Raw genomic sequence first — 21,270 nt, forward strand, 5'->3', positions numbered from 1 at the left:
TCATCAGTGTTACCCCACGTGGGATGAAAAAAAAGCCAGGGCTTGTCAGCTCCTTTTTTCCACCCAGTGATCAGTTCCCTTATACAAAAGAGCTCATTTGCATTGCTGCAAAAGGAAGACAGGAAGCACTGTTTGGCAGAGTGGAAATACCATGTTTGGTGCTTCTCTGTATTCTCACGGTGTCAGACTAGGAGATTTCTTTATGGCACCATGTTAACAGAGTTGCTCTCAATTCCAGTGTTAGAAAATAAAGATGGTTCCTTTTGATATGTATGCTTGTAAGCTTGTAAAACATAGGTTTACAATTTCTCTTCTCATAGAACATTATTTATTTAATATTTATTTATTCTAACTTTAAAACACAACTCCATTGCTGGGAAACACTGTAATGCAGCGTAAAAAATATTGTTTGCCCTCATGCCTATTACTGTAGTTGGAGTACTGGAGTTTCTGAATCTTACTCCAGAAAATTCAGAAGTTTACTCCTGAATATTAATTGTTTGAACACAATCAACACTTCAATAACTGCAGAACTAAAATGTGACTACTGCTTTGTATACAAAGGCATCTACGGTCTTTAGTGTTTAGACATTGACAAATTTATAAAGACTCATTGCAGAAGGAAGTGACAGAGGGTTCACATTTTGTGCTGCCCTCAGGCCACTTTGCTGCCTAATGACATCCTCACTCTTCCTCTCCTATCTTCTTGCTGTGAAACTCCCGGCTCTTCACTCGGAGCTTGTTGACCTGGGACTCTGCAATGTCAGCCCGCTCCTCGGCTTCCTCCAGCTCGTGCTGGATCTTGCGGAACTTGGACAGGTTGACATTGGACAGCTCCTCCTGTGTGGGGAGAGGGAGTCAGGGGCCAGGAGCCCAGGGCAGGGGTTTTGTTCCTGCTGCACCTCAGCCTTATGGGGCTGCAAATCTCCATCCCCCTCCCACCACTGCTCACACATCAGCCTCACACAGAGCTCCTCATCCTCCCTTTTCAGGACCCTACTGGGACAAGCTTCACCAGGACTGTGTCACACATGAGGAGAAATTTCTCACCCCTTGGATTTGTCATTTCTGTACTTATTCTCCCACTTGTTAGCTGCTCAAGTACCGAGGGAGTATATCTGGATAACAAAGTCCCCCTCCTCAACTGGTGATTTTTGAAATTTTCCAAATTTCTGATACTCCTCTCCTGGACACCTGTGTGACACCCACAGAAAGAGATGTTTTTATTTCCCAGAGCAATACTTACAGCCTCCTCAGCTTGTCTTTTGTAGGATTTCACTTTCATTTGCAGCTTGTCCACCAGATCCTGGAGCCTGAGGACATTCTTCCTGTCTTCCTCAGACTAAAGTGGTTGGCAAAGGGGAAAGAGAGTCAATTCTTGGTCCTACATCACACAGGATTAACAACTGCCCTTGGGGATGGTGTGTGCAAAATGTGGCTTGCTGTGAGCAAACCCTGCCAGAGCAGGAGAGCTCCTGCCTTACCTGGTAGGTCAGTTCCTTCACCCTCCGCTCGTACTTGCGCACGCCCTTCACGGCTTCAGCGCTGCGCTTCTGCTCAGCATCAACCTCCCCTTCCAGCTCCCGCACCTGCAAGGACAAGCCCATCCCTGCAGCTTCCCTGGCAATGTCTCTCCAAGGACAGCCTCACTCACCCCCAGCCCCAGCCCTACACACCCTGGCCTCCAGCTTCTGGATCTGCTTCTTCCCTCCCTTCAGTGCCAGCTGCTCGGCCTCTTCCAGACGGTGCTGCAGGTCCTTCACCGTCTGGTCCAGGTTCTTCTTCATCCTCTCCAGGTGGGCACTGGTGTCCTGCTCCTTCTTCAGCTCTTCTGCCATCATGGCCGCCTGATCAGAGCAAAGCGGCAAAGCCATTTTGGGGCTGCAGATATTTGGGGGACAGGACATTCACCATCAGCAATGCCAGGAATGCCCAACTCACATCTGTGATGGCCTTCTTGGCCTTCTCCTCAGCATTGCGGGCTTCCTGGATGGTATCCTCCATTTCACCCTGGATTTGGGCAATGTCTGTTTCCAGCTTCTTCTTGGTGTTGATCAAGCTGGTGTTCTGTTGAAGGAAAAAAGTGTATTTTTTTCTCCAGTTGCTTCATATCATATTTAGAAAAATCAAATTACCTATTTTTATTTATGGTTTTGTTACAGTTTTATATGAAGAATACAAATAACTGATAAATGGCAATGGTAGACTGCTGAAGACTAATTGTTATGCTACAATTAAAAAAGGAAAAGAGACCTACTGGTAATTTCAATTCTCTAAATACTGTAGGTGTTATATGTCTTCAGTTCTAGAACCTACCTGAGTGTGGAGGAGCTGCACACGTTCAGTGGCATCCAGAAGCTCCTGCTCAGCCAATTTCCTCGACCGCTCCGTCTGCTCCAGGGCTGCCCGCAGCTCCTCAACTTCAGCCTGCAGCAGGTTTGCCCTGCGCTCCACCATGGCCACCTGCTCCTTCAGGTCATCCTGAGTCCTGAGAGCATCATCCAGATGGATCTGAGTGTCCTGGAAGGAGAGACAAGACAGATTGGGAGGCATATTTTTCCTATTTTCTTATTTTCCATTTTTCATATTAATATAGAAAAGATAGAACTGTCGAAGAGGAATATTTGTAGCTGTGTCAGAAACCAGTGAACACCTGGTATGTAATGCCATACCTTGAGCACTGCCTGGGTGTTTCTCAGGTTCTTCTGTGCCTCTGCAGCCATGCGGTTGGCATGGCTCAGCTGGATCTCCATTTCATTCAGGTCTCCCTCCATCTTCTTCTTCAGCCTCAGGGCTTCATTCCTGCTCCTGATCTCAGCATCCAGCGTGCTCTGCATGGACTCCACAATTCTGAGGTGGTTTCTCTTCATCTGGTCAATCTCCTCATCTTTCTCTGCTATCTTCCTGTCGATCTCAGACTTCACTTGGTTGAGCTCAAGCTGCAGGCGCAGGATCTTCCCCTCCTCATGTTCCAGGGAGGCCTGGCCAAGTGGACACAAACATTGATAACATTGATAAACCCTCTCCTTGCATTCTAGAGAATGACAGAATATTTCCAGAGATCTCAGCTCTCTGCACTCCCCAGCAGGAACACAGGGGAACCCAGGCCTTTTGAGCCCTATTTCCTCATTTATTTACTGCAGACACCACTGATTATGGTCACATACCTCAGCCTCTTCCAGAGCAGCCTGGATTTCAGATTTCTCCTGCTCAATCTGCTTCTTGACTTTCTCCAGCTCATGAATTGCCTTTCCTCCCTCAGCAATCTGCTCCGTGAGGTCGGAAATCTCCTCTGCAAGGAAGGGTGAAAAGCGGCATGGTCAGACACAGAGCTGAATGGCGAAAGGCTCTGGCGCATGAAGGTGCCAGGCACGTTCTTATCCCTGCAGGCCCAAACCTGTTAAATGTGGCAGATAGACAAGCTAGTGAGAAAGCCCAGTGAGGAGCAGAGGGCCAGGGACTTACGCTGCAGGTTCTTGTTCTCCCGCTTCATTGTTTCCAGGTGGTCCAAGGACTCCTCATAGGCATTCTTCATCTTGAACAGCTCCGTGCTGAGAGAGCGCGACTCCTTCTGCGAGGCCTCCAGCTCAGCCTGCGTTTCCTCATACTTCTGCTTCCATTCTGCCAGGATCTGAAGAGAAACCAAGTGTGAGTAGGGATGTGGCAGTGATGGGGGAATGCTCTGGCCAGGAGTCCTGGTGCTGGAGGCCAAAAGACCTTGTCAAAGTTCCTCTGCTTCTTATCCAGAGCAGCGCAGGCAGCATTGGATCTCTCCACGTCAATCATCAGGTCCTCCACTTCATTCTGCAGCCTCTGCTTTGTCTTTTCCAGGGAGGCACATTTGGCATTGACAGCCTCAACATGTTCCTCTGCATCTTGCAGGCGCTGTGCCAGCTTCTTCCTGTGTTAAACATCTCTCATGGTTTAAAAGAAAAGGGGAAGTTTTGGCAGGTGGTTGATGGGCTTTTCACAACAGGATTTTTTACAAGTTCAGTTGTAAGTGCAGCTCACAGTCAGCAAGCAATGCAATTCTGTGATGTTTTTCTCAAGAGCATGGCAAGCCATTTCACAGTCTGTGATCCTCTTCCATTCCTCTTCCATTTTTCTACATACTATATTTTTTCTCTCTGCCATTCCCTGTCTTCTACATGCTTGCCTGTGATTTTTTTCCCACGGCACATGCATTACAGAATTTATTTGCTATTCTCATTTCACCCCACCCCCAACCAGAACACTGACTTCCTCCTGACAATGTTACAGTGGTCTCCAAGAATTTCTGGTCATAATGTCTGCTAGCCTTCTCCACTTCCCCCACGTACTTGGCCTCCTCGAGCTCCTCCGTGCGCTGAATCGCGTCCGTCTCGTATTTGGTTCTCCACTGGGCCACTTCGCTGTTGGCCTTGGACAGGGCGCGCTGCAGCTCCCCCTTGGCCTCCTGCTCCTCCTCATATTGTTCCCGGAGCAAGTCACAGTCGTGGCGAGCGGACTGCAGGGCGTGGGCCAGGGCGTTCTTGGCCTGCAGCATCAAGAGTATTGGGTCATGGAAAAGAAATATTGCAGGAAATCTGACTGAATATTAATTGGACACTGGATTATGCTTCTATGCAAATAGACAACCATACATTCAATGAGGAAAGAAGCTGGGACTGACAAAAGGAATAGTGGATAAACAAAGTTAGCATGATAAGACTTGCACCAAATTTCATGAGTGATTTTTTTTCCCTGTCTCATCATGGTGGTTCAGTAGTCACATAAGTGTCTGAAGCACCTCTGATAGGAGGAATCACCTTTATCTCTTCCTCTAAATGCCTCTTGAGTTCCTCAATCTGTTGGGTGAAAGCCTGTTTGCCCCTTGACAGCTGAGAAATCAAAGCATCCTTCTCCTCCACCTGGCGTGAATATTCACCTGAGAAAATTTGCAGATACACAACAGTTTTAATGCCATTGATGGTGATACTGCAAACATTTGGAGATGTAAAACCAGATAGTTCACAGTCCATGCTGAAATTTATGAACCCATTTCAAGGACTTGACAGTAGATGTGACACAAAGTGTGTTGGACAGACCATGTACCCAGAAGAATGATTTTTGCATTAACTCTGAGACATTTTTGATCTGCACATGTAGATGTGTGTGTCTCACCTGACTCTGTCTGCAGGCGAGCTCTTTGAGCATTGAGGTCGTTGATCATGCGCTGATGCTCTTCTTCCTTGGTCTTAATCTCACTCAGCTGATCTTCCAGTGTGCGGCACATCTTCTCCAGATTTGCCTGTGTTTCAGCATATGGAAAGTGATGAATGAACCGTTCACTCTCTAGAGAAGGCCAGATGCAAGAAGTTGTGTTGTATTCCTCTGGGTCAACGAGCCTATAAAAATTTTGTGTACCTTAGATTTGGAGACAGACTCCATGTTGCTGGCCAAGTCATCAATCTCCATCTTCAGCTCACTCTTCTCCTTCTCCAGCTTCTGCTTCACACGTTGCAGGTTGTCGATCTGCTCCCCCAGCTCCGCGGTGCTGTCCGCGTGCTTCTTGCGCAGGGCGGCAGCCGTGGCTTCGTGCTGCAGCGTGGCCTCTTCCAGGTCACGGCGCATCTTCTGGAATTCTGCCTCACGCTTCTTGTTCATATCGATCTGAGCTGCTGTCGCCCCTCCTGCTTCTTCCAGGCGCTCGCTGATCTCCTCCAGCTCCCTCGACAGGTCAGCCCGATGCTTCTCTGCTTTAGCGCGAGAGGTTCGCTCTGCCTCAATCTCCTCCTCCAGCTCCTCAATACGGGCCTGGAGAACAGCAGGGACCCTTCACACCCGTGCCCTCCTCCTGCCTGAGCGGAGCCTGAGCAAGGGAGGGGAAGGAACAGAGACTTGCCTGCAGCTCCTTGATCTTCTTCTGAAGTTGCATGCCCAGGGCTTGTTCATCCTCAGTTTTGCTCTGGATCTGGCTGATTTCAAAGTCTTTCCTTTGGGCAAAGTGAACCGTGTTAGAGCTCAAAGAAAAAACACAAGTGCTCCAGCCCAGCACTCAGGTGTCCCACAGCCACACTTACTTCTTCAGTTTCTCCTCCAGCTGCTGCTTATCATTCTCCAAATCCATGATGCTGTCCTGGGCCAGCTTCAGGTCTCCTTCCAGTTTCCTCTTAGCTCTCTCCAGGTCCATGCGCAGCTTCTTCTCTTGCTCCAGGGACCCTTCCAGCTAAACACAACAAGACCATCAGTGCTCTCCCAGCCAGGTCGGACTCCATACCTGTGCTGTTCCTGCTCTATGTCTGTGTGCTTACATCGTCCACTTGCTGCTCCAGCTTGATCTTGGCTTTGGTCAGTGTATTGACTTTGTCTTCTTCTGCCTGCAGGTCATCCAGGGTTTGCTGATGGGCCTCTTGGAGGGCTTTCTTCTCTTTTGTCAGCTTGGCGATGGTCTCGTCCAGGGCTGCCATCTCCTCAGTCAGGTTTTTCACCTTTGAGAAGAAGGGAGGAAGTGTAAATAAAGGAAGTAGATATAGGAGTCCTGTAATAGCACAGGGCTCTTTTCTGGAGTGCGAGTGACAGGTTCTACCTCATACCTTGTTTTCGGTGGCGTGTTTTTCCTTCTCCACCTTGGCCAGTGTTAGCTCAAGGTCATCAATATCTTTCTTCAGCTCTGAACATTCATCTTCCAGTTTCCTCTTCTTGGCTGTCAGCTCAGCATTAATTTCCTCTTCATCCTCAGCCCTTTCAGTCACCTCCTTAATTTTGGCTTCCAGCTGAATTTTGGTTTTGATGAGCTGGTCACACCTTTCCTCAGCATCAGCCAAGGCATCTGCTTCCTGGTGGGGAGACAAAGATTCTGTTTCTTAATACTGTTTGAAAGTTTGTCTTCTTTATCTATTGGTCTATCCATTCAAATAACTTTACAATGCTGTCAGGTTTTCTGCCTGGGAAATAAATCTGCAAGTTCTCAGTTTTGAATAGGTCTCAAATTTTTTGTTTGTTTTCTTTTGTTTTTTACTCTTTCAAAAATATCTGTCAGAATTTGTAGTTGTGAGAATATTAAATGAAGTAGGCTGCTCAGGTACAATCCTGTCCTGGCTATCTGTAGATGCTGTCTTAGAACGCAGGAGCCCTGACACCCACTTGAAGTTCCTTGCTTCTTGTATTAGCTGTCAGAGAGCTCGTCATGCTACTGTAGGACACTACTTTCTCAGGCTCATGTCCAATATAATGGACATCTGTTCACAGAAGGTCTGTCTGACCTTCTGCCTGTATGTATATGTGCTTTTTCTGAGTGGGAAATAAACGGTGATACTTACAGCCTGCACTTGGAGCTGCAGGTCATTTTTCTCCTTCATTAGAGATGCCATTTTCTCCTCCAGCTCCTTCCGCTTTGCCTCAGACTTTGCAAGCTCTTCCTTGGTTTTCTCAAACTCCTCCTTCATGTTGGCCATCTCCTTCTCAGACTCTGCACTCTTCAGCAAGGGCTTGATCTTGAAGAACAGCTTCATCCATGGCCAGTGTTTGACATTCATGAATGCACGGATGTTGTACTGGATGCAGAAGATGGATTCCCTGAGGCATAATTAAAACATACAATGAATATTCACAATCTGACAAGTTGTCAGCACTTTCCCATGAGCAGAGTGACTTTAACTGAAGAAGAGGAATTTGTACCTCCTCTCCACCATTCTCCGGTACTCCACCCTCATCAGGAAGCCCCTGCACATGGCCTGGGTGCGGGTGATGAGCTGTGCCAGCTTCTCATCCCTCATCTCCTCCAGGAGCCCTATTAGCCCAGCTTTGAAGAACACCTTGAGAGAGGGAATGTTGCAGCACATCACTGTCAGGTAGAGCAAAGCCCAGGGACTCAGTGAATGGAGAAGTGTGTACCTTGGTGTGTCCAAATTTGTACTGGGTGTGGTCCACATCGATTGACCCAAGGAGCTTCTCAGAAGCCTTCTTGCTATCGATGAACTGTCCCTCGGGGATGGCACTGGCATTAAGCACCTTGTACCTGTGGAATTAGAGGAAATAGGAATGAAGACAATGTCAAGTCATGAGATTATTCTGTTTACTGAAACCAAGAGCAGCATTTGCAGCAGAATTAGGCAGAGGAAGTTGGAATTTCATTCCTCTGTACTCAGAGACCCTGGTAAAGCTCAGTTGTGTGATGGACAGCAGTTGGTAAGGACACCTGACTTACCTCTTCATTTCCCAGCTCTCACCTCTGTTTGAAGTCAGCGTAGAGGACTCTGCTGGGGAACCCTTTCCTGCAAATCCTGATCCCTTCCAGCACGCCGTTACAGCGCAGCTGGTGAAGCACCAGCTCGTGCTCCATGGCACCTGGCAGTGCAGAGCACAAATGAATGGCACAGGTTGCAGTGCAGAGGGGAATGGATGCATCAGAGCAAGGCTCTTTCTGCTGGAGCATCTTACCAGGTGTTTTAGTCTCATTGGGGATGATACAGCGCACAAAATGGGGGTGAGTGCTCCGCAGATTGGTCATCAGCTTATTGAGATTCTCCTGTGGGATCGTGACATAGTGCATGTTTATAAGAATCTTGGAAAAAATAACCCTTTGCATTCTTTCAATTTAACATGAAAGACCCATCAATGGAGATGCACTGAGCTGAAAATTGTCATCTGAGAATACCTCTATCAATTGCTCAATCCCCTAGGATTCTAAACATTAAACATCACCTTGTAGGATAAGAAAAAACTTACCATCAACCCAATGAAGGATAGAAAGTGGGCACTTTTAATGAGAAAAGTTATGTTCATATTAATTGTAAGTTTAGGTTCTTGCAGTGCTATTTTTCATTCCATAAGATTTTTGTTTTCAATGGTGGTCTAAGTAGAAGTTATTTGTATTTACAATATTTTTTTGATTGGTTGGTTGGTTGGGGTTTTTTGCTTTTTTTCTGTGTCTGAGCCAGCTAAAAATGCAGAATAATTCTCTGCATATATGAAAAGATTAGGCGTTTACATACCCGGAAAAGAGCTGAGACAGTCTGGAAAGAAGAACCCTTCTTCTTGCCTCCCTTCTTGCCGCCACCACCACCACCACTAGCCTCTGATAAAATAAAGATAATGAAACATCTGTTGCTTTGGGGACCAATCACTGTGCATCAAAGTGATGACATTTCAGACAACCGACCTGCCTCTCCTCCAGCAGAGGCAAAGAGTAAAGCCAGGGTCTTCACAGATGATTTCTGGTACAGCCCAATGACAGTTTCATTCAGAGGGTCCTTGTTCTTCTCCAGCCAGCCAGAGATGTTGTAGTCCACTGTGCCAGCATAGTGCACCAGGGAGAAGTGGGCCTCAGTCTTGCCTTTGCCAGGCTTGGGCTTCTGGAAGTTGTTGGACTTGCCCAGGTGCTGGTCATAGAGCTTGTTCTTGAAAGAGGTGTCAGTTGCCTTGGGGAACATGCACTCCTCTTCCAGGATGGAGAAGATGCCCATGGGCTGGGAGAAGCAGCAAAAAATAGCACTAATAAAATACAGATCTGCTGCCAGAAGGGGACTGCAGTAAGGTACAGGAAACTGAAAAATTGGTTGAATTTTTGGATCAAAAATGGATTAAATCACTGTTAACTTTTGCATTTCCCCTTCTAGACAAAATACAAATTTGTCTCTGACACTAATGTGTTTAATGACTGATACTGTCACATTAATCACACAAAATTATCTAAATAATTTTGAAACTGAGGAGTTGAAAGGTGATCTGTTTTTTTCATTATACGAAGTAATTTGTACAGTTGAAGATGTCTTACTAAAATTGACCTTAGTGCAACTGATCAACAGGTCTTTCAGCTACTTCCTGAAATCTTATTTTTTGAAGATATATCTCTGTCTTTCCATTCCTATACAAGAGGAGGTCACACAAAACAATGTCTTCCCATAGTGTTCTTGTTGATTGCAGTTCACCCAGTACTTTTTTTCTTTATGCACCTATTATTTTATTAGAAATTATATTTCAGAAATCCCAGCGTTAAAATTGAAATGCTAATACTGAAATTGTGTCTGGATTTCTGAAAAGATATTTTTCATCTTGGTGGACTAAAAAACTCACCTCCAGAGAATCCTTTTCATGTAATTATGTGTGATTACATCAGTGCTTTTATTGCCAAAAGAAAAATTGCAGTTTATTTTTAAAAAATGCATACCAGTGTAGTTAATGGATAACCTAAAGCACTTCATTTGTAGCCTAATCACAAAGGTTCTCAGAACTTTCTTTCATAATACATACAATACTGAGATGGTAATTTTTGAATAGCCAGGAACATAAACAGATAATAACAGGTAGGTTTGTGAAACATTAGTGCAAGAAAAAGTAAGCCTAAAGAAAAATTCTGAAATTCTGTCATGAAACTGATAACAAAATCCTAAATGTAATCAACATACCTTCTCAATGAGCTCAATGCAGGCAGCCAGGTCCATCCCAAAGTCAATGAATGTCCATTCAATTCCCTCCTTCTTGTACTCCTCCTGCTCCAGCACGAACATGTGGTGGTTGAAGAACTGTTGCAGTTTCTCATTGGTGAAGTTGATGCACAGCTGCTCCAGGCTGTTGAACTGCTCAGTGCAAAGACAAGATTTACTCATTTTCACGATGAAGAACTGCCTGTATAGCTTTCTCCTTCACACTCAGAATCCCATCTCAGAATCCTACGCAGGGATGCCCAATTAGGACAAATATGTTTTTAATGTTAAAACATTCAATTAACTGTTTTTAGAGGTTTTTTATTTGATTATGGGGGATTTTTTTTGGCTTTTTTTTACCCTTTGCTACTTTAATGATGTTTAAATATGTGATTTATTTTTAAGTCAAATTTCCTATTTCTTTGTTAGTCTTATCAAGGTTCATTAGATCACTCCTTTCTCTTAATTTATGTAAATTTTTCTATTGCTCTTATAAAAACATTAAACATTCTCAGTGTTTGCCAGCCCTGGATTGGACACAGATACCCTCTTTAAATATCTATAGAACTTCCCAGTCTTAATTAGATCAGCCAATGTACTCTTCCTGTTGGAATCACCCTTTGGCTCTTAAGAAGAAAAGTATATATATATATATATATAGGTCTCATTTTCCAAAGCCTTGGTTAACTTTTGTGTAGACTTAAGTCTACCTTTCTCTTCCTACACTGTGTAATATTGTACCTTGGGTATTTATGTGCTATTTGTCTGTGGATTTTTTTAAATATAAAGTTCAAATTATTGAAAAAACATTTGTTCTAATTATGTAAAAGGCAGATGCTTCTTCCTTGTGTATCATATAAAGATATTATATAAAGATCCATTGAAGCTCATGGATTGGCCTGAGGAAAAAGCCCTGACATATACAAGGAAGGAAAATATTTCCAGAAAATAACAAATAAATATTTTTCAAAAAATACATTACTAATTTGAAATTACAAGCACGTGTCATGTTAAAAAAAAAAAACAAACCACCATAAATCTCCATTTTCTCTTGACACCTCATTGCCTTGACAAGATTTGACTATGATTTCTGTGCTCCTTACATCAAAGATCTCAAAGCCAGCAATGTCCAGGACACCAATGAAGTACTGCCTGGGCTGCTTCGTATCCAGCTGTTCATTGATACGAACAACCATCCACAGGAACATCTTCTCATAGACAGCCTTTGCCAGGGCACCCACTGCATTGTATACCTAAAGCAAAGAAGAGTGGAGCAGAAGAAATACAATATCCAGAGCAAACAGGAAGTTATTCAAGTCAGAGGCTCCCAGTCACCAGCTGGTTGTTGTTACCTGCTGCACAGTCTGGCCCTTGGTCACATATTCATTCCCCACCTTGACTCGGGGGTAGCAGAGGGCCTTGAGCAGGTCTGCTGAGTTCAGACCCATCAGGTAGGCAGCCTTGTCAGCAACTGAACACAAAGAGAGGGGGAGAAAGTGACAGAGGAGAAGTGATAATTGAAAGTGGATATCCTCTAAAATGTGGCTGTTGGTCTCAGCACTGACATTTTTTGACATCTTGAAGGGAAATTCAGAAGCATGAACGGTCTGGAAGCTGAGATTTATGTTTTTGTGAAAGTAAATGGAAGCAAAATACATGATTGCCAACTGCCAGCTATATACCTGTTTCTGTTATTGGGTGTTCTATACAGTTTAATACCTTCTGTGCCATCAGGCTCTGCCTGCTCCTCACGCTGCTTCTGCTTGAACTTCAGGTTCCCATAGTGCATGACAGCCCCTGTCAGCTTGTAGATGGCTGTTTTCTCATCTGGAGTGAAGCCCAGGATGTCAATGGCACTCTGGCAACAGAATCAGCCAAATAAACCTCTGGACCATTACCAGGAAGTTTCACCACACCAATATGCTCTGTCACACTTACATCTGTAGCCAACAGCTCCTCCTGGTCGTTAATGCTGGGAACAGTGATCTCGCCTTGGCTCACGAATTGGTAGTCATATGGGTTGGTGGTGATGAGAAGCATGTCTGTAAAGAGGAATAGGACGTATCTGGGTGTGAGAATGAAGATAAATGTTAAATACTTTCAGATTTTATCAAACAATTCATAATACTTCCTACCAATTAGCTCTGGCTTCTTGTTGGACGTGATCTGATAAAAGATGTGGTAGCTTCTTTCCGCCTTGAGCTGGAAAGTGACTCTGGACTTCTCCAGCAGATCTGGCAAGGATGGTAGGACAGAGTCAAGCCTAAGAAAGAACACTGAGGTGGAAAGGGAGGAAGGAATGGGATCAGGTCAGGTGGTCTCTTACATGTTTCAATGTCAGCAGAAGCCAGTTTGCCTGTGGCCCCAAAGTGGATTCTGATGAATTTGCCCTTTTAGAGAGGAAAGAAAAAAAGGCATTTTGAAATTTCACCATGACTGTAAGCATGTGACCTTACATGCTCCACAGAGGATAGGCTTCAAACTTAGAAGTTGTTTCACTTTTATTTTTTCTTTAACAAAGCACAAAAGGTCAAAAAACAAATTCTGGAAGTTCTCTATACTGCCAATAATAGTGGATAAATCTGAGCTGTATTATCCACTACTATTTAATGGATAACCATGAATGCACATGAATGAGAAGACCACTAATAAAGCACTTTATTGGGTCACTTATGTTGCAATTCAAACACATGGATATAGTGAAAGCCGTTTTCTAATCAGAAAGCATGCTGTGAAGGCAGATTTTGGTGGTGTAAAAGTGAAATGAGGATTTTTGGTCTTGCGTTAAATAGAAGTCAGCTGTTACTGTCTGAGTTGTAGAGATAGAGGCAACGCACCCAAAACAAGGAGCTTTAGGCTGAGACTGTGGATTGGTATTGTGATTTTTCAAAGCCAGGCACAGTTAATCTAACAGATCTTATGAATGGCTTTTTGCATTAAAATGATCAAAAGAACATGCCATAGAGTAGTTTGTTTTCTGGTAGGATGTATTGAAGGCACCCATGTCCCTACCCCTTTCTAAACAGCTTGTATCAATGTCTGAACAGTCAGATTAATAGACCTGCACAGTTTTGTGTCTAGAACCCAGAGATCCATATTTTTGCTGGTCTGATGAATGCCAGCCAAATTTCCATCCCGCAATTTCTATCCTCTATGCCCCATCTTTCCTTTCTTCTATATCACATCAATTTCTACAAAATTGTGTCTTCAGTCTGTATGACAGACACTAAGAATATGTGTATATATACTTATAGATATGTAATTATATAGATATTAAAACATATTTAAATTATCCCCCTTTGTATGCTGTATTGTACTTCTAAAGATGTACTTTTAATTAGATAGTCTAGTTAAATTTTAATTGGCAAAAATATGGGGAAAATATTAGTTTAATGAATACAGTCATCTGACTTTGACACTTCAGAAGTGACAGCATGTTCTGACATCCTTGTTCCCATATAAATGACAACTTCTCTAATCAAAAACTTACAAAGCGTGAGGAGTTGTCGTTCCTCACAGTCTTGGCGTTTCCAAAGGCCTCCAGCAGTGGGTTGGCGCTGATGATTTGATCCTCAAGCGTTCCCTGCAGGGAGAGAATTATTCAGTGACTGTGTTTAGTTGACAGGGCAATGACAGGCCACGAGTTCAGTCTGTTCTTCCCAACTCACCTGCATTTTGCCTGATGACTTCTCTTCCTTCTTCTTGTCCCCACTGGCTGCAATTGTTGCAAAGTACTGGATGACACGCTTTGTGTTCACAGTCTTCCCGGCACCGGATTCTCCGCTGTCAGAGCCAAGAGAGAAGCAGAGGGTGCGTGGTCAGGCAGGAGGTCCCCTGGCACCGGGCAGCCCCGCAGGGACCCGCGCAGGGGCTGTACGTACGTGATCAGGATGGACTGGTTCTCCCGATCTGTGAACGAGGCAGAAACAAACAGACATTGTAAATAAAAATGCAAGAAGACTGAAAATAAATTCAGTGAATGTAGGTTATAACATTACAGATATAATTATATACCTTGTTACAGCCAGTCCATTTGGCTTATCACTCTTCCTGACACACTAACTCTCTGTGGTAACTATACTTCCCTTTTAGAACTATTAACGTGAAAAAATCCTGTTTAAGTTAGCAGTAATTAATGCTATGGCTGAAATAAAACCCTAATGATGTGCTAAGAAAATATCACCGTATTTATCAGGATAACTCTGTGAACACTTTTAAAATGTCTTTCTGAAGGGATCACCCTGACAACACTCACTTAAGTAGCATGCATTTAAAAGAAAGAAACAAACAAAATGTCAAAATACATCACTGAGTGCAGAGGAGTCTTTAATTTAAAACAGTAGAAACAATGCTATGAAGATAGCAAAACCACAATAGATGTGTGTGTCAGAACCGAGAAAGCTTTGAAAAAGTCTCATCACATTGCTGAGACAGAGCATCCCTTCAGAGAATGCAATGGTCCAATGCCTCTGAGACAGACTGAGCCACTCACCAGTCAGCATGAACTGATAGGCGTTGTCAGAGATGGAGAAGATGTGTGGAGGGGCCTCCTGGCGCTTCTTGCCTCGGTAGGCCAACACCACCTCCGGGTTGTACACCGGCAGCCACTTGTAGGGGTTGACGGTGACGCAGAAGAGACCCGAGTAGGTCTGCAAGGAAGGGACACAGCACGTTGGCTTCCCCTGAGCCTGGCCCAGCACTTCCTGCCGCTGCCCAAAGGAAGCTGCTGCTGCCACTTACGTAGATCATCCAGGCTGCGTAACGCTCTTTGAGGTTGTACAGCACAGCGGGTTCGTGGAGGTGGGTCATCATGGCCATGTCCTCGATTTTATCGTACTTGGGAGGGTTCATGGAGAAGATTTGATCTTCCTTCACGGTCAGAGTCTGCCAAGAAAACAAAAGATCCACATATGTTAGTGAAAAACTCAGAGTGGAGATCAAATGTTGTCCTTCAGCCTTGTTTTTGACTCACCTCTCCCCCTTCAGTCTTGACAGTGACTTTGCCCGATTCTCTGCTTGTGACTGTCCCTTTCACAAAGGATTCCTTTGCATGTACCACAAAGACAGATGACTTGGCATCAAAAGGTTTGTTCTGGGCTTCAATTCTCTCCTTCTCTGACTTTCGGAGGTAAGGAGCCGCCTCCCCAAAGACGGCCATCTCGGCATCTGACGACATGGCTACGCTCTATGGTGATGCTTGCCAGAGCAGAGAGCACTGTTGAAGAGCAGATATGTTACCCAAATGAGTCAATATTTTCTGTTGTCACACAGTTTATTGATAGACCTTAACCGTGTAATAGAATGCGTGATCTGGGAAGAATCTTGAGTAGTTCTTTGCTTCACCTTCCTGTGCAACCAGGGCAAATGTTGGATGCAGGTTCCCACGGCTTCTTCCAGGGAAGTTTTTATTATGTTAAAGAATGGATGTTTCTCAGTCCCTTTGCATCCCAGTTTAATGTCTGAGGACCCTGATGGTGTTTTTCCCCTGTTTATTACCTAACCAAAATTCCTGTGGCTGAAACCTGTGGTTTTTATCCCTCAGCCTTTCACTCTGCCCATCTGAGAAGAGTTTGACTCTTTCTATGATATACTCACCTCCTTTTTGTTGAAGATAACAATAAGATAACCACTTTTTAATTTCATCCCCAGTGCAGATAAACCTCACCATTGCAGCCTCTTCTCATACATAATTTTCTCCTACTTATCTTGAAAGATCTCCACTAGATTCATTCCCAAATGCCACTGTCTTGTCACCAGAAAGCACCAAACTGAACATAGTGCTCCAGATATGGCAGCTGACTGCAGGGAAAGAATCACTTGTCTTTACCTGCTGGCTATGCTGTTACGAGTTTCTGACAACGTGCTGTTGACCTTTCTTCTCCCAAAGGCACACTGTGACACTTGCACATGAATGCAGGACCCTTTTCTGAAAAGTTGTTTCCAGACAAAATGAAATACAACATATCCTGTTGCATGGGGCTGTTCTTTCTTACATGCAGGATTTTAAATTGCCTTTACTAAAATTTAAGAGTTTCTTGTCAGTTTCAGGATGAAGGCTTTTGAGGATCTTCTCCAGGGTAACTTTGCTCTGTAGCATAATTGTAAGTCTGTTTATTGTCATCTACAGCTCCTGAGGATGCATTCCATGCATCATTTGGGTTGCTAATGGTCCAGAAGGTGTTCTGAAGCCTATCTAGAGCATGATATCTTTTGCTGATGCTCTGAATCATTCACTAGAGTTGTTTGCTTCTCATCCCAAATGATTTAAGTAGTATGTAAGCAACTGGCATGAAGGACACATAATTCATCAGGTTAAAATACTGCACAACCAGCTATTTCTTCTTATGTTAATTGTTTGTGGAAATAACTATAGGCAAAGCTAGAAACCTTAGTTCAAGAATTTATAAATCAAAGCCAGAGATCTAAATGCAGTACTGGATTTCCAAAGAAATACCACATAATAGAAAGTATCTGAATTCCTAGGAAGTCTGACCAACAGGCAGCTTGATAAGATGCCATGTCATAACTTTTAGTTAGCTAAATAACAAAAATGTTAACAAACATTTGTGGCTACTCCTAGTAGCGTGCAGATCCTCCATTTTACTCAGTTCTCTTTCATAGGAATAGAAGCAGTACCTCCCCCTTTTTGTTGTTTGGTTAGTTGGATTGCTATTTTTGCATTTTTACTGAGTTTACTAGTAGGAGGCCTACGTGCAAATTATAACCTTGGGGTACCGTTTGGAAAGTATTTTCATATACATTTATTGGCCAGTTTCATATGCAACAATACTTATAATTTATTACAAGTCTGTAAGATTTTGCAACAGTGTGTTCTGTTGGCTAGCTCTGTCTGTCTGGACTTTGTGCCAGAACAGATCATTTACCTCACTGTTCCATAATTAAACATAAGGAATCCCCAAGAAACATTTCCTGGCATTACATAGTGGCTAGTGTCTTCAAGCACAGCCACGTAGGAGATCTAGTTAGCTGTGAGCAGCCTGCCCAACCATCAGCATGCTTTATTTGTCATAGCAGAGCAGCAGCCAGGAACATATGGGCATACAGCAATTGCCTACAGAATTTTACAGTAATTTGTCACCATGAAGAAATCTGTTCTACAGAAATCTCCCACCTTTTTCTGTCCCTTAAATGCGAGTAAACGAGGCTCTTACCTCTTATGCTATGAGAAGATGCCTTGCAGGCTGGAAGGTGATTGGTGCTGTAAAGCAGAAACGGCAGATCTCTTGTTATTGCTGCACAGAATTCCACAGGCAGGTTGCAAAGTGAAAATACCATCATGCTTTATCGTACAGATTTCAAATCCTTGCAGGTACATGTACGTACATCAGGACAGCAGGGCTGAAGTGGGACTGCAGGGACACTGTCCCTTTCTGCCAAACACAGACATGCACTTACCATGAAGTTTCCTCTGCAGACAGAACAGCCCAGATTCAAGGTCTCTTTTATAGGGTCTGGTCAGTGCATGCTGCAGATGCCTCCTCTGTCTTTGGGCAAAGCATTTTTGGCAAACCTTGTTTTTGGCAAAGCATTGTCTGGCAAACTGAATGTACTGAAAGCTGGAAAGTGATGTTACTAGATATAATTAGAAAATTTTGGTCTCTTCCTAGCTATGTGAATAAATCGCCTATAAATAATATGAGAAGATTCCTAAGGAGGGAAATACAGCTAATGATGACCAGAGGAATGAGGGTAACCACCAACAACTGTAAGGCCATGGATGCTCCATGAATCTGAGCTAAAGGGAGGAAGGGACAACCATTCACTGGGCAAGCACAGTGACATTTGGATGCATAGTTCAACTTTTTCTGAGGACATCATACATCTGATGACAGTCATCCTTTCACAGAGCTCTCTACTTACAGATCTTGGATGTGATACGTGGATTTCACTGTTGTCTGCATTGCTTACCTTACTCAGATGATTATATATTACTCTGTTTCACTTTTTATGGTTGTAACAAAATATAGCACAATATCTCAGGGAGAACAGCCACCTCGAACCTTTCTAAGTGCTCTTTCAGTTGTATTCTGTCTCTGGATATAAATATAAAATAACATACATTTGTATATCTTCCAATATTCTGGAAGTCCTGAGTTTAGAGATTTATAGAAGGATCCATGAGTGGGTTCAAGAGTCTAGATTGTTGTTCTTTGATGTAATCAATTAAAGACCAGTTTTAGTTTTAGGCATCCAAAGACTTCTCTGACAATTATAATTATATCTTAAATGAATTAATTGAAAAATTCTCTGCTTTGGTGATATTTAGTTCCTTGTCAATCCTTATTTCTTCCCAAAATAGAAAAAAAATAACAGTACATTTCCAAATAACATGGCAGATAGCAGTAACCCATCTTAATTCATGTATGGAAATCACTATTTAGTTCTAATCAGCTTTGACATCATCCTCCATAATTTCTAGTGCAATCTTCCTTCTCCCAAGATCTGATGCCATGAAGTGTTAATACTGCACCAACAGAGTGCAGTACAGAGTGCAGAACAGTGCCCATCACTGTATTTGATAGGCAGGGTTGCTTTTCCTTCATATATTACTTTGTACTCATCAATATTATTTTTCCAGTGTAACTATCACAAATTTCTCTCACAGCTATTCTCAGTTTACTTTTCCTCACCAAGAATAATTTTTTTGTCATCAAGGACATTCTTGAGATACCTAGACATGCTTTTTTCAAGGCCAGAAGTATTTAGTCCTCAGATGACAGAGCTCTAACATGTAAGACTCAGACATGTGAAACTCTATACGAAATGGCAGGTACTTTTACTGTTTGCCTTTATTAAGGCACATGGTCAGGATGAAGTAATAATTCAGGTAAATATTTTAGGAGGACTGAAGGGATGAAAAAGGAGGTCCTAGCAAAACTCAAGACACAAAAAGGCAGCATACAGAGAGTAGAAGCACGGACAAGTAATTGGGGAGGAACCTAGGAGACACTGTCTTAGCAACCAGGGATGAGGTTAGGGAAGTAAAAGCCTAAATGGGATTGAATCTTACAGTCATAGAATGGTTTGGGTTGGAAGGAACCTTAAAGGTCGTCTTGTTCCAACCCCCCTGCCATGGGAAGGGATTCCACCCCATTAGATGAGATTGCTCAGGGCCCTGTCCAACCTGGGCTTGAACACTTTCATGTATGGAGCATTCAGTTTCTGTGGGCAACTTGTGTCAGAGCCTCACCACACTCTGAGTAAAGAATTTCTTCCTAATATCTAATCTAAAACTGTCTTTTAGTTAAAAACTGTTCTCCCTTGTCCAATCATTATCTGGCTGTGTAAAAAAGTCACTCTCCCTCTTTTCTATAAGCTCCCTTTAAGCACTAGAAGTCTGCAATGAAGTCTCCCCCAGGCTTTCTCCATGCTCAAGGAGAAGGAAAATGTGGGGGCAATGCTGAATTGGGTTGGAGCCCTGGTGGCACATGACATGGAAAGGTCTGAGATACTTAATAGTTGTAATAAGACCTTCAGGAAACGTAGGGCACTGAGAGCAGGAAGAAAGTCTGGAACAAGGCCTTGATGGTAGAGGAACAGGTCAAGGAGTACTTCAGCAAACTGGACACACAAAAGTCCATGGGCCTTGAAGGGATACACTCACAAGTTCTGAGGGGATTGGCTGGTGTCACTATGAGGTCACTCTTGATAATCTTTAGTCTATCATGGTGATTAGCAGAAGTGCCTGAAGGCTGCAGGAAAGCAAATGGCACTCTCCTGCCTTCAAGGCGAGCAACAAAGAGGGTTCAGGGAACCACACACCAGTCAGCCTCACCTGGTTCGTTGGGAAGGTGTTGGAGCAACTGATCCTAGAAACCATTTCCCAGCACCTGGAGGACAAGAAATCATCATGGGTATTCATCATGGCTTCACCAAGGGAAAGTCATGCTTGATCAGCCTCATCACCTTCCATGATGAAGTGACTGGCTTGGTAGATGAGAGTGGACATTGTTAACCTTGACTTTGGGAAAGCCTTGGACAAAAAGCAGAAGAGGCCTTGGTCCTGTGTAAGCCCTGCACAGCAACTCTGTATTATCAACCCTGAGTTCAGCACAAACCCAAAATGTAGCCCCATACCAGCCACTCTGAAGAAAATTAACTCAACCTTAACCAAAACCAGCACACTCTCCATTGGATAAACGTAGGTATTGCCAAAATAACTGTGACAGTATACTGAGTGGAAAAAGGAGATCTCGTTGTTCCTGTTCTTCCCGCTGCTCTTCATTTTTATTGAATCCTGGAAGGGAGGTGTTGGAGAAAAGTGAGATGTCCTACTGAATTGTGGAAATGTCTCAAGAATGCTTGTCTCTGATCTTGTGAAACTCCCCCTGGCACTTTTGAGTCCTCATGGTTGTCCGTCTTATAGGGATGTGTTGGGGATACACTTGGTGTGTGTTTCTTGGGGTGCAGCTAGAGTGGAGCTGCGGGTTGAGCTCTGGAGGAGCAGGAGCTCGAGCCCAAGGCAAGAGGCTGTGAACTGCAAACCCTTTGCACAACCAAGGGCTGGGGCACCTGTGGCCCAGCCAGGTGAGGGACACTCAGAGACATGGCAGGAGGTGATGACTCCAGATTTTTCCACCCTTAGACTGTGAGGGGATAAAAGGTCTCCTTTGTTTGGGGTCTGTCCTCAGAGGCACTAGCTCAAGCTAGTTACTGCACCACGATTACATTATTTTAAGGATCTGGACATCTGAGACTCAATGTTGGGAAACCTGGGGTAGTGCTGGTGAGAAAACCTGGTGTGACTGTGAGAGGGTGTGAGTGCAGCTGTGAAGGGGCCTTGGTTCCAGCTCAGGTGGTGGGACAGTGACTGTTAGAGTGGCTCCTGGATGGCTGGACATGGGAGTTTCTTTAATAAATGCTT

General features: G+C 43.8%; 1 protein-coding gene across 1 annotated transcript; it reads right to left on the reverse strand.

The window, feature by feature from the left end:
• Positions 1-427: 427 nt before the first annotated feature.
• Positions 428-15,561, reverse strand: LOC138120168 (myosin-1B-like). Its single transcript, XM_069032637.1, has 38 exons — positions 15,358-15,561; positions 15,126-15,269; positions 14,878-15,034; positions 14,267-14,294; positions 14,054-14,168; positions 13,876-13,968; positions 12,712-12,775; positions 12,521-12,619; positions 12,324-12,427; positions 12,105-12,243; positions 11,738-11,856; positions 11,489-11,638; positions 10,368-10,538; positions 9,122-9,428; positions 8,955-9,037; positions 8,401-8,488; positions 8,190-8,307; positions 7,855-7,978; positions 7,639-7,775; positions 7,281-7,536; positions 6,555-6,797; positions 6,273-6,449; positions 6,042-6,187; positions 5,864-5,954; positions 5,386-5,775; positions 5,143-5,269; positions 4,788-4,906; positions 4,320-4,516; positions 3,718-3,901; positions 3,466-3,631; positions 3,168-3,292; positions 2,673-2,981; positions 2,317-2,520; positions 1,942-2,067; positions 1,677-1,847; positions 1,485-1,589; positions 1,247-1,342; positions 428-840 (listed from the first exon to the last, which is right to left on the reverse strand). Exons 1-38 carry the CDS (start codon positions 15,559-15,561, stop codon positions 685-687), a joined length of 5,832 nt encoding a protein of 1,943 aa, XP_068888738.1. The 3' UTR covers positions 428-684.
• Between the last annotated feature and the right edge of the window lie 5,709 nt (positions 15,562-21,270).

Source organism: Aphelocoma coerulescens, chromosome 18 (assembly GCF_041296385.1).
Source record: "Aphelocoma coerulescens isolate FSJ_1873_10779 chromosome 18, UR_Acoe_1.0, whole genome shotgun sequence".
Taxonomy (NCBI): domain Eukaryota; kingdom Metazoa; phylum Chordata; class Aves; order Passeriformes; family Corvidae; genus Aphelocoma; species Aphelocoma coerulescens.

Coding starts and splice junctions, on each gene's coding strand:
- LOC138120168 (XM_069032637.1), bottom strand. CDS start 15,561: ATGTCGTCAGATGCCGAGATGGCCGTCTTTGGGGAGGCGGCTCCTTAC. Junction 2,068..2,316: donor TGCAGCTCCTCCACACTCAG/GTAGGTTCTAGA, acceptor TTCCTTCAACAG/AACACCAGCTTGATCAACAC. Junction 841..1,246: donor AAAGACAAGCTGAGGAGGCT/GTAAGTATTGCT, acceptor CTCCCCACACAG/GAGGAGCTGTCCAATGTCAA.